The sequence below is a fragment of the Astyanax mexicanus genome, chromosome 5 (genome assembly GCF_023375975.1).
Source record: "Astyanax mexicanus isolate ESR-SI-001 chromosome 5, AstMex3_surface, whole genome shotgun sequence".
Taxonomy (NCBI): domain Eukaryota; kingdom Metazoa; phylum Chordata; class Actinopteri; order Characiformes; family Acestrorhamphidae; genus Astyanax; species Astyanax mexicanus.
Genome location: NC_064412.1, coordinates 56,901,277 through 56,914,936, shown reverse-complemented (window position 1 = coordinate 56,914,936; position 13,660 = coordinate 56,901,277). Strand labels below are relative to the sequence as shown.

Below are 13,660 nucleotides of genomic sequence, written 5' to 3'. Positions count from 1 at the left end.
AATGTTAGCTGATCATCTAACTTGCCTGATTTTGCATTTATGACCTGCTGTTTTTCCATAAATAAATCACTTAGTTTTTTATTCTAAAGGTTAAACCACGATCTTTGATTCTAATATACCAGCTAATACACACATGGCTGATAAACTCTCATTCAAAGGCTAAGGAGGAATGACTGGAAACGTAAAAGCAATGCTGAACCGTCTGCTAAGAGAACATAGAAGAGAATAGAATTAAGAAAGAAATGAGTAAAACTTCAGCTCTCTCTTATTTTTGGATGATATACGATTATCTCTGTGTCAGCTGGGACAGATCTTGAGCACACTGCTCACGTTTAAAGAAAATGTCAGGCAATTTTCTGTACTGTCACTTTAATTCAGAGAGGAAAGTGAATATTACACGTTCGGCAGTGAAGCTCTTCATTTCTTGATTCCTGATACCCTGAATCAGACCCTGATCCAGCCTCCAAGCTCCTGCGAGCGTTAACTACCCTACAGAGAGAGACGAGACGACACACAGCGCTCCCTCTCTCGTTCATTCACTCGCTGTTTAAACGAGCGTTCGCAATATCACACCAAGGTCACGAAAAAAAAAGAAAAGCGAAGGAGGGATGATTACAGCTTCAAAAAAAAAAAAAAAACACCATAGAAATGGAGGAGGGGAACATCAGCGCAGATTAACTCCAAATCCAAACAGTTTAGCAACATAAAATAACCAACGCAACATAAAATACTCTTCAGTTTTTGGAGAATTTTGGTTTATCATCGCTTTTTTTTGCTTAAATTACGCAGTGAAAGAAAAAAGGTGGGGGTTGGGAGGGGGAATGTAATTTGCAGGAGGTTAGCATGCATGACAAAAATGCCATCTTGGCCAAAATGGCTCGGAGCGGTGACAACCTTTCCCAGGGAAATGATATTTTTCCAATCCCGCGGAAGGCGGATCATGTCACACTCGTTAAAGGCTTGATAGCAGGTCTTTAATATTCACCGTCTTAATTAGGACTGCAGTTAATTTCATTAAATTCTTTCGGTGCTAAATGAAGCAGATTATGAGACATCTTTTATTGCGAAGCGTGAAATTACAGCCTGCCCGCTGCCAATGGCAGGGCCAAACTAATGAATTACAGGGTAAATAACACCCGAATTAACCATCCAATTTAACTCCTTACAAAGCAGCACCCCGCTCCGAGGGGGGGAAACTTTGTCAAATTCACACAGCTCAGCGCCCGTCTACGCACCAGAACACACAATTACAAGCATGATACTAATTTCCCTTTATGATGGAGAGAAAAGAGCGAAAAAGAGAGAGAGAGAGAGACTGACTCCTCAGCTCTCGGTTTTTATTTTAGAGAAAGAGAGAAAGACTTAAGATTTAAGAGAGAGAGTCGACCCATGGTAAAACACGTGGCGAGACGCTGTTCACTTTAACAGAGTGAGATGAAGACACCTGGAGACGAGCTGAAAAGGTGTTTTAAAACCAGTCAGACGGAATATAAATGCTGGGATGGGATGGAGTTTTGTGGAAGAAACTATAGATTAATATAATTAAAAAAAGGAAGAAGATTGTGGGATTGTAGGTTATGGTATTAAAACAAAATTAATCAGAAAGTTTAAGTTTGGGCTAAATTTTGGTTGCAACACATAGATTTACAGTAGCCCAAGAAAAGAAGCACGAAAGTGTAACTTCAATTATATCATTGATTATGTCTCAATACTTTATAATTTAAAAGTAATTTAATTTAGTAATGCATAATAAAGTCTTAACTAGAGTTAATTAATAATTAGTTTAAACATTACTTAACCATTTAACAATATTTGTTACCATGATTCATAATGCTAACTGTGACCCTTATTGTAAAGTGTTACCAATAACTTAACCAAATTTTTATTACAGTAGACGTTAAACCTTCTATTAGGTGGGTGTAAGATACAAGCCTACAGTAATTTAGAGCTACATAGATATCAGTATGTTACCAGATTGCTAAACTGAAATGTAGAGTCTGTATTTAACATTTAAACCAGGTTTAAAGCAGCTCAAAAAATGAGAATATCATTGAAAAGTTACTTTATTTCAGTAATTCTGTTTAAAATGTGAAGCTCATATATTATATAGATATGTTTGTCCACTGTGTTATATCCAAAGTCCAAAATCACTTCATGCTTTCCTCTGCTGACAACTTTTCTGGAGATGTAGATTTCATTTTCCAGCAGGACTGCCAAAAGTACCAACTGGTCTTATATAATATTCAATTTTTGGGTTTTCATTGGCTGTTTATTGGCTCTGTGTGTAATCCATCTATATAATATATGATATTAAATTTTCTGAGATGCACCTGTAAGTAAGAGATCACAATATGAAGATAAAATGATCATTCTGTTCCTAATGGTCAATTAGCGTCTCTGCAGCAGCAGCAGCACTCGCGGAAATTAATTTGTTGAAATGCTTTCGCAAAATGGCTCTCGTCAGGCGGTTGACAGAGACGTGTGCGGAGCTCTCTGCGGTAATTATCGGCTAATTAAGAATGCTGAACAGATGTTGGCGGACTCAGAGCCGTACAGGGTCTGTAAACAAAGCTGGCGACCATCATGGCGCTCGTTTGCCACTTTACAAAACGATCCACAACTCAATAACCGAACTGTCATCCCTGTAACAATAAGCACGGCGCACAAAGCCGTCAACTGTTGCTATCGTAAAATGACCTCTTGTTCTGCTTGAAATTCTCTTAATCATGGGTGTGGATCATTTTGGGCGTAACGTTAAAATAAACCAATCAGAGTTTCACTTGCTCATCATTCCCTTTAAGAGTAGATCAGGTGAGCTCTGTCTTTGGTGGATTGCTATTGTAACGGTGCAGCTACCTGGACGTGTTCAACAAACTCTTCTCAGCAGAGGAAACTGAGCTGCTGGTTGACGCTGTGAAGGAGCTCCAGCAGCTCATTTACGGGAACAGCAATGTTATTTTATTTACCATTCTGTTTATTGTTGATGTAGAGGTTTTTGTGCGGTGCACCTGCTTAGTTAAGATAGGAAGGGACGTCTGTCTGTTGACTGTTGTCAGTGTTTAAATCAGTCAGTGGAGCACCTGTGTTTTCTAGTTTCATGTTTTTTTTTTTCGTTTGTTTTTTTTCGTCCTTGTCCTGCCTCAATAAATATCTAATAAAAATAAAGTCTTAAATAGTCCTCCGAAGAGTTAAGGTGGTGGTGGGGAGACAAATAAATAAATAAATAAATGAATAAATAATAAAAATTAACAACCTCTTCTGCTCTCTCCAGCTCGGAATAGCTTTGAAAAAAAAAAAAAAAAAAAAAAAAAAAAAAATAAACTAACTAACAAAGTCAACAGGCCTCTCGCTCTCTCTCTTGCGCTCTCTCTCACTCTCTCATTTCAACAAGTGCAAACAGCCACTTGTCAGTCAGAAAAAGAGCGAGAGCGGCTTAATAAACACGTCAAAGCGCTCGGAGACGGACGCCGCGACCGCGCGCACAATTACGGCCAATGAGAACAAAAAGATCAGGTCAAAGCCGAGCCCGTGATTGGCAGAGCTCACAGCGATGCCAGCAAAGCCAGGTGACCCTCCTGACCCGGCCCCGCCCCCTCCGTGGGCCGGCGGCGGGCGAAGCGCTCCTCTTCAGCCGCCTAATTGCTGCAGAGAGCCGACCCGCCCCACCCTCGTTACCGGCGGCCCGGGCCGGCGCGTCGTTTGCACATTTTAATGAGGAGCAGCTTCTAATGAAGCCATTTTTACAAAGGTTTCTCCGTAGCTGAGAGCCACGGCGAGAGCGCAACCTTCAGCTCAGGAGTCACAACAATAACCCTGTTAATGAGATCCCGACCAGCCGCAAATAAACTGCGGCGCTGCTGAGGGAGAGCGAGAGCGGACGAGTGCACGCATTCGCGCAAACACAGAAAACAGCAGTATTTACATTGCAGATCACCCACTGCAGACACAAAAACCATCATACAGAGTGACAGAACTGACCTATTCAAGCTCCGCCCACTAAACGGTTAAATGGGTCGAGATGTAAAAGTAGTCAGGCAAAAGAATAATCAAGCTAATTAGGATTTGTAAAATGCAGAATACATTATAAGACTATTATTCACTGCAAATTATTTGAATTGAATCAATTTTGGACACTGTCACTGGGTTAACTGTGCACGTTTGCCCAAGTGAACTCTGATGCTGTGCAACTCCTAATCATATTTCTGAAGAAAAAAAATGTAATTGATCAATATCATATTTTTCAGACTATAAGGTGCACTTAAAGCTCTTTAATTTTCCCAAAAATCAGAGCTCCTTATAATCCGGTGCCCCTTTCACAGTTGTACAGGTGAGTTTTCAGTGAAGTTTCTCCAGCACTAAGGCTGGGTGCAGCACTATTAGCATTAGCCACTTAGCTCTAGCTCTTTTGCCGTTAAGAAGTAAGTATATTGGACTGTAGTCTGTTGAATGTTTACCGATATTAAAACAAGCTACTTTGGACGAACCACAAGCTAATATCGCCCTGGTTTACCGGAACACTTAGGGTTCTAGCACTACGGGGCGGCATTTTACACTTATATAGCTTTCTTGGCACCAAATGACGCTTACAGAGCTGATTATAAAGGACGTTCACACTCACCACTCAACACACAGCCAAGTGGCAGCCAATAGCGCACAGCACACGCTTAACCGGAAACCACTGTCCACTTGGACGACTGGGATTGGCCCACACACGTTCACGCACACACACACACCAGCAGAATTCAGAGTTTGCAGTTTTCTGGAGAATTTAGTGTCCAGATACAGGGAGAATATGGAAAACCAAAGTCCCCAGTGCTGGGAGGCAAACATGCTAACCACTAAACTACCATGCTACCTGTAATTGACTCTCTATAGAACAATGAATCAACCCTAAAACCAAACCCTAACCGTCACATACTTTAAACCTAACTGTAATATGTTAAGATTAAAGTTAAAGGGGTAAAGTTAAATGTTGGGTTACAGTTGAACGTTAGTTGAGCATCACTGAGGCATCTATAAAGGACCATCCAAATAAATCAATACTATTTCTTTCTGAACTGATGGCCAACATCCTAATTTCACAATCGTTATTTCGCCAGCAACCTTTCCAAACATCTCAAGCCACTAGAAAACCAAGGCGGTTCTGCCTTGTGTGAGTAATCGACTAACAATTATACGAGCATACCTTCAAGGAACGGCTAAGCGACAAACTTAACATGCTCAGACATCTGCCATTCCTCATCAGCAGCTCCAGCAGCCCAGGGAGGAGCTGGAGCTCTGAGCGCGCTCAGACGAGATCAGGCCGGAGATGAGACGCTCAGTGCTACGAGAGACACGTGTTTCACGCGTGTGAACGAGCAAATGAGAAAAAGAGAAAGGAAAGTCCTCTCAGATGTGCAATCGTTTAACAAAGTGGGAGAGAAAAGGCGAGTAAAGGCTGAGGGCAGTCTCATTAAAACATCGTGTGAAATAAGCGCTAATGCTAAGCGTGTAGACACTAGTGCATTAGCGCACGGACGCACGTGCGAGCGAGCGCAAAAGCGGCCTAATTGGGGAGCAGGTCGAGCGCCCGGCAGCCGCAGCCGGCGAGAGGCGGAGAGGCAGATCGAGAGCGACGCGCCGCTTTCGCAAGAGGAAAGACCACAGGGAATTATCAAATCAATTAACGTCTCGCGCCAAAACGGAAGCTCTGGCCTGTGCCTGTGAGCGCTAACTGTTCCGCTAGCTGCTGCGGCGGCGGGGTGGGGGGCTGGAGGAGGGTTGGGGGGTCCGGACAGAGCTGTTCGTGTTGGTGAAACTCTCACCGGCGGAGACTAGAACCTAATTAGAGGAGTACAACAGCAGCAGCAGGACCGGTCAGTGATCTCATGGACTCATAGACTCATCTCTACAGGAGAGCCTGTCTGTCTCTCTGTCTGTCTGTCTGGTTACACCTTTACTACTTTGTCTGTCTATTTGTCTGCCAGACAGACTATACATTCTCATTCATGTATGAAGGAGCAGTAAAGTCACTCCACTGAAGTACAGAGGATAAAGGATAAAGGAGTTTTCAGTCAAGTTTCTCCAGCACTAAGGCTGGAGCAGCAGCATTAGCATTAGCCGTTAAACGCAGTGCTAGCTCTTTCGCCGTTTTGCCGCAAACAAAACAAGCACGATGCAAGAGCAGGGGACGAGAGCATCATGCGAGCGCAGGATGCTAGTGCAGGATGCTAGAGCACAGGATGCTAGAGCACAGGATGCTAGTGCAGGAGGCGAGTACTAAGGCTGGGTGCAGCGTCATTAGCATTAGACGCTAACCGCAGAGCTAGTTCTAGCTCTAGTATACTGGACTGTAGTCTGCATGTTAAAACTAGCCTTGTGGGACGAACCGCCCTGTGTTCCGGAACACTCAGAGTTCCTCAGTCTAGCGCGAGAGCAGGACGCGAGAGCAGACAGTGGGCTGCGGGAGGAGAGAGCCGGGGGTCTTGATGAATGCAGCCGCTGATTGATCTCCTGATGAGATGACAGGCTCTGGCACTGAAGAAGCTCCTCATCTGTATAAGTGCGCGTCGCGGCGGCGGCGGCGTGTTTACAGGCCGGTTTACAGGATCGTTCCGACACCGCGGGAAATTAATCCCTCATTTATGTACCTGCAGTGTCAAGTGGCTGAAGGATGCCCGAGGGACAGGGCTCTGTGCCAAGCCCACAGTGTGAGACACACACATACACACACACACTCTACTAAACGATTATTTTGATAATAGATTAATCAGACTATTTTTTCTCAATCAATTAATTAATAAGTGCATGGAAAAACAATCTTATTTAATATATATTTAATATATTTGACCAGATATTTTTCAGATATTAAAGCTTTGGGTGAACTAATTTTGTAATTGTATAAGAAAAACACAACTTACCATTATTATAAAAATGTGATATATTAGTGTTTACATGATGAATTAACCTGACAGTTACATAAACTCTATTATTATCATTATTATTTAATAACAGTAGTAGAAAATGTAATTATGTGTATAATAACGTAGACCCAACTAAGCAATTATTATTTATTATATATGAACTTTTATTTGTTATATAATTAATTTTAATCAATATAATTGATTTTCTTTGCAGCCGTACAATAATTCAAATAAATCGTAAATATTCAGCAACTAAAAGAATCTAAAATAAGCAGAAAAATGACAGCTCACCCATTTCCATGGATGTGGCACACTGTTTGCATGCTGTTTTGTTCTATACCTGGCAGCCCGGGTGTGGAAATGGGACTAAGAAAATGAATGGTGATAGGCAGATTTAAATGCCACACGGTTCACCTAAGAAAATACTGGCTGAAGCTTTACTAACAAGAGCTGCCAGTGTTTTAACTCAGCATGACTAGCATGTTTCCTTAATATATGATGATATTTACACAAAACAAGAACTAAAACTGCAGACTGGCCCAAAATAATGTATATAAAACCTAAAAATAAAATTAAAACTAAGCCTTTTCTTTCACAGCACCTCATTAGCATGTTCCTGGCACTGTGCAGCATTAGAGCAGACCCAGGATCTGCAGCGGTCAACTGCACCCCCACCCCCAAAACAGCTGTGTGAATCGGGCCGGCCTCTCCATCTGTCGGCCCGGCTCTGCTCCGGCCAACCTCATTTTACCATCATTAACCACCACTGACTGAACAGAGCGCATGCAAACTACACCACAAACAGAGATCTTGTTCTGAAGAACTGAAATATACTGACTAAACTCAACATGAATCTGGATACACTGTTACTAGAGACTATTTGGACTAAACTAACAGAGGTTTTGGTTCCCCAATTCTCCTTTAATATCCAAGCAATACCCTTTAAAAGCCCTAAATATAGCTACCTTTGTTATTAAACATACCGGTTCCTAAACAGGGTCCAAAAACACTTTGGACCAACAGGTTTCAGCCTAGAGCTCCTGCATGGCGTACTCCTCCTGCTGAAGGGTGGAAACAGTGCACTAATAAACACCGATCTCATTTAAAGCAAGCGCTAATCAGAGATGTGAGAGCGAGTTAGTGAAATAGCTACAGGATGAATAGGATGAGTGCATATATACGTTATACGTTTCAAAGCTCAAAATCCTTATCTCTACTATGTTAGTGATGGTTATAAGTTAGCAAACCTTCCTGAAGCACAGTGATTACCCGCTCAACAGAAAAAAAAACGACCAGCTCGAATGTTTCCAAAAGGCTGCAGCATGCTGTTATGTTCTATACCTGGCAGCCTCGGGTGTGGAAATGGGACTGGGGAAATGAATGGCGGTGGGCGGATTGACGTGTCATACGGTTCAAATAAGAAAACACTGGCTGAAGCTATATGATGAAATTTACACAAAACAAGAACAAAAACTGCAGACTTCCCATGTTAGACTTCCTGCACTCCATGAGCTCCTGCACTGCGCTGCATTTAACGCTCCTCCTGCTGAAGGGCGGAAGCGGCGCGCTAATAAACACAGATCTCATTTAAAGGGAGCGCTAATCAGAGATGCAATTTGTTCATTAGAAAATTACAAACAAGGCAGCCGCGCTGACATGAGAGGGCGCGATTAGCAGCGCTAATTACCTGATTCTTACACTCCAGTTGAGACACGCTGCGGAGGATTCCTCCCCCCCACCAAACACTACTACTACTACACCCCCCCAACCACACACCCAAACCTCTTGTCTTGTTTGTGAGAAATTAAAGCCTCAAACTCAAACAATCTCTCCCTGAACACAGTGGGGTAGAGCAGCAGAAACAACCGTCCAATCAAAGCGCTTCCCTCGGCAGGAAAGGGCTGGGCTTTGAGGGGAAGGGGGAGACGGGGGGAGCCATATGTCGTCCGGCGGACGAGACCACACTTCATTAAGATCCTTTTAGTTTCACATCGAGTTTTATTCTCGATAGGAGAGAGAGAGAGAGAGAATGAAAGAAAGAGAGAAAGAGAGAGAGAATGAAAGAGAAAGAGAGAAACAGAGAGAGTGAAATCCCTTCCCACTCCTTATCCTAATGATCTTGTTTCAATACTCAGGGGATCCCAGCTCTAATTGATGTCAAGTGCACGCTTTCGCTGTTAATCAAGGAGACGGCATCAAACGAGCCCAGCGAGGGTCCGAGAGCTGATCACAGGCCCCCTCGCCCGCGACACGCCGGCCCCGGACCCCAATTATCCCTCCGCCAACGCCGCCGCCGCAGACGCAGACGTTGCCGCAGACGGCCGGCCAGACCCTACCTGCTTAATTGGGATTGCTCGGCCACTTCCAATGCTGTCTGCTCGGCCCTCCAGCCCTTTCTTCTCCTTGTCTGGTTCGCTCCCCTTGCGAGACTGCGGGAGGAAGAGAGGGAGGGAGGGAGGTAAAGAGGGAGAGGTTTGAGTTGAATGTTTGAGAGAGTGAAAGAGAGGCAGACTGAACGCCAGGCTTCCCCATAATTGAGTTTGACTCTATTCGAGAGACTAGAGACACAAAATAACTGCATGTGGCAAACAGAGAAACAGTAAAGAAAACAGTGAACACAGAGTGAACACAGTCCTTCAGAAAGGTCAAGTAAGCCTGCAAGAAGTCAGTCTTATTTGTATTTGTTATTAAACTACAGAATACTTTTATTATACAGCTCTGCAAATAAAATAAAATAAAATACGAGACCACTTAAAAATTTGTTGAGTTGAAAATTTAAAACCTCTGGAAAATATAATCAAGAGGAAGATGGATGATCACAAGCCATCAAACCACCAAACTGAACTGCTTGTTTACATTTTTGCACCAGGAGTAAAGCAGCATAAAGCTATCCAAAAGCAGTGTGTAAGACTGGTGGAAAAGGAGAACATGTTGTCAAGATGCATAAAAAGTGAACAACTGTGATTAAAAACAAACCAGCGTTATTCCACCAAATATTGATTGATTGATTTCTGAACTCTTAAAACTCTTGATGAACTTGTTTTCTTCGCATTATTTAAGGTTTGAAAGGAGTTCTGCATTTCTCATTTTTTTGCAAATAAATGCTCTAAATTACATTTTTTGGGGACGAATTTGGGAGAAATGTCCGTAGATCTTAGAATAAAATAACAATGTTCATTTAATGTTCAGTACTGCTAAATTTGGGTGCGCTATATCGTATTGTATCGTATGCACTAATACCGCCAACATTTTTTAATATAATGAACGATATTATCATGAAATATCGTACCATATCACCCACCCCTAATTATCACATGAGGGAAAAGTTAGTTAGAAAGTGTGCCTGGCCACAGTTATTTGGTCATTTAGTGTATAACTCTGTTTAATTTTCTGAATTCATGTTAAAGGAATGAGGAGGTGTGTGTAAAACTTGCATATTACCATTAAAACACAAAATATTAGAAATTTTGAGTAAAATGATATTTAGATCAGAACTAAAAGTAATGTTAATTGTAAATATATAAAATGCTTATCGATATATTAAATAACAGAGCATGGTCTGTGTGTATGAGTGTGTGTGTATACGTGTGTATGCTGACCGTGAACAGGTTGGAGCGGCGTTTGGACTGCTTGCGGACGGGCGTGGGGGTGTTGGCGGTCTGTGGGACGTCGATGCGGAGCTCCTTCTGGCTGGTGCTGGGTGTGGAGGGCACGGAGGAGGAGTAATCACTCAGACTGCCTCCTCCATTACTCGTCTGTTACACACACAGACACAGAGAGACAGAGACACAGAGAGACAGAGACACAGAGAGACAGAGACACAGAGAGACAGAGAGAGACACAGAGAGACAGAGACACAGAGAGATACAAATTCATTAATTCAGATTTACTGGTACATTTAAGGATCATCTTCATATGTAAAATTCTGAGAACATCAGGAGGAGAGTAAGACTGAACTAGAACTGCAGTTCCTGCAGAAACTGCGAGTGTGACTGCAGCGCTGATTCATAGCTGGTTGCTATGGTGTTCGTGGTGGTTGCTAAGCTTTTGCCTAAGCAACTGCTAGGTGGTTGCTTAGCAGTTGAGTTGGTATCCTTGATGGCTGCCATGCTGTTTTTCAAGTGGTTGCTAGGTTGTTGGTAAGATGTTGCTAGATGGATGTCAAGGTGTTGCTATGGATTCCGAGTTGGTTGCTATAGTGTTGCAAAGTAGTTACCTAGGTGTTGCTATGGTGTGGCTAAACGATTGCTAAGTGGTTGCTAAGGTGTTTGTAGGTGGTTGCTAAAGTGTTGCAAAGGCATTGCTGGGTGGTTGCTTAGGTGCTGTTATGGTATCCGTGGCGGTTGCTATGGTGTTGCTATGTGGTTGCTAGGTGGTTGCTGAGGTGTTGCTAGGTGGCTGCCAAGGTGTTGCTATGGTATCCGTAAGTACAAAAGCTTGAGTTGATACTTCCAACTTCAACAGAAGTATCCACTGAATCCATTTATAAACATGTGAGATCTGATAAATGTATTCATCTTTTAATTTTTAGAAATAATATTGAAAATAACAGAAGTATTAAATAAGATAAAATCTGTTAAATCTGGACAGCACTGGTGTTTACACTCACCTGACTGATGTGTACGGCAGATACGGGAGCTGAGCAGACGGAGGAGTGGCTGGGGGAATTGGGGAGGGACTTGCACGGTCCAATAGAAAGCTGCTGCTTCTTCCGTGTTGCAACGATTTTCTGAGCCACTGAAGAAAAAAAAAAAAAAAACAGATTTATAAAATATACACAGTCATTGCTATTTGAGTTCTTACGGTCCAGTCAATAATGGAATTAAAAAATAAATAAATAAAAAAATAAATCCAGTGTACTGAATAAAATTGAAAAAACAGGAGGACCAGTGAGTTTTTTTTTTTTTTTTTTTTTTTTTTTTGCTGTTGTGTTTTAACGCGGCGCGCCCAAAGTGTAATTACGGACGTTTGATAAAAACACGTACATGGTCGTTCCAGACAGGAATAAAATCACAGAGGATAAAAACCCTGATAAAAGAGAAAATTACCCCACAGAGAACCCCCTGAGAAACTATTCCCATATAGATAAGGCTGAACTTAAAGATAAGATTGGATAAATAAAAAATCAAGCAGATTGTCTGGGTCATGCAGCATTGCTACTGAACTACTAAACAATACGGGTGTTTTATAACAGTGTATACATGGAACATGAAGAGTGTTAGCGGTTAAAGCACGGTGATTTACACCACTAAAAACAAATGATCCACACTGACATCCCTCTCTCCCTCAGGTCGGGCGAGTCCACTTCATTACCCCTCATAAGGGGCTGTCTCACTGCGCTGACCCACACCCCTCATTCCCCCATCACTCTCCTCCAGTTTCCCCCTCACACCCCCAGCACGCCCATTATTTAACTATTATTACGCCACGCTCATTACTCAAGCCCTCGCGCAGAGCACTATCGGCGCGTCTGAAAGGGCGATGTCAATCAATCGCTCCCCGCTGGCCCTTATCGATCGATGGGCCGCCGGCCGCGGTGGCAATCAGCCGCACTCAGCAGAGAGATGTTCAAACGCTCCGTCATCTTCCCCCTACCGGCTACATCGATCCCGCCGCCGGCCGGGGGAGGTCTGCCCAAAGAGCTTCCTGTGATACGGAAACTCTGAAATTCTTCAACAGACACAGAGATTCTTACTAATAAAGTTAAAGTAGTGATCATAATAGTTCAGATAGAGGAGATGTGCATTTTAATTTTCTAAAGAATAAAAAAAAAATGTGCATGTTTGTGCACAAAATCTAAATTATACTTCTGCATCGAGTCTATTGCACGGCCTGTGCGAGCGCCCTAAGCAGCTGCCTGCAGTTTAAACCGTGAAGGCGGGAGGGACTGTGAGGACTGTGAGGGCTCAGGGCTCACTCGACCAATCACAGCTGCTGCTGTCCACATCACGTGGGGAATATATAAGAATAAAAGGTATGGCGTAGATATGGGTCACCAAACAAGTATAAATTGTCTTTAAATATACAAATCTTATTTGATTTGATTTAAAAAATCTCCTAAAAGGCAACATAAACCATTAAAAAAACACATTTAAAACTTCTGTTACTGCACTACCTCATATCTACGACTGATTACTTCCACACATTGTAAAGTTTTTGTATTTATATATTTATGTAATATTTTTTAATTTATTTTAAGAATTACTGCCCCTGTTGTTGTTTGTTTCTAAAATGTTGTGTAACTGCTACTGGCTGCTAACTGTCCTTCGGGATCAATAAAGTATCTATCTATCTATCTATCTATCTATCTATCTATCTATCTATCTATCTATCTATCTATCTATCTAAGTATCTATCTAAGTATCTATCTATCTATCTATCTATCTATCTATCTAAGTATCTAAGTATCTATCTAAGTATCTATCTAAGTATCTAAGTATCTATCTAAGTATCTATCTAAGTATCTATCTAAGTATCTATCTAAGTATCTATCTATCTATCTATCTATCTATCTAAGTATCTATCTAAGTATCTAAGTATCTATCTAAGTATCTATCTAAGTATCTATCTATCTATCTATCTATCTATCTAAGTATCTATCTAAGTATCTAAGTATCTATCTATCTATCTATCTATCTATCTAAGTATCTAAGTATCTATCTAAGTATCTAAGTATCTATCTAAGTATCTAAGTATCTATCTATCTATCTATCTATCTATCTATCTAAGTATCTAAGTATCTATCTAAGTATCTAAGT

The 13,660-nt window shown here is 41.9% G+C and overlaps 2 protein-coding genes across 8 annotated transcripts in view; both read right to left on the bottom strand.

Moving 5' to 3' along the window:
• psmb3 (proteasome 20S subunit beta 3) overlaps positions 1 to 13,660 on the bottom strand; it is a 213,178-nt gene that overhangs the window by 44,774 nt on the left and 154,744 nt on the right. The window lies entirely within an intron of this gene.
• Positions 1 to 13,660, bottom strand: part of agap1 (ArfGAP with GTPase domain, ankyrin repeat and PH domain 1) — a 200,656-nt gene that overhangs the window by 66,912 nt on the left and 120,084 nt on the right. For all 7 annotated transcript variants that reach the window (XM_022675333.2, XM_007258472.4, XM_007258467.3 and 4 more), the window contains 3 exons: positions 11,512 to 11,639; positions 10,502 to 10,657; positions 9,239 to 9,331 (listed from right to left, as the gene is read on the bottom strand). In XM_022675333.2, coding sequence (XP_022531054.1) covers positions 9,239 to 9,331; positions 10,502 to 10,657; positions 11,512 to 11,639 — 377 coding nt within the window. The remainder of the gene's footprint in view (positions 1 to 9,238; positions 9,332 to 10,501; positions 10,658 to 11,511; positions 11,640 to 13,660) is intronic.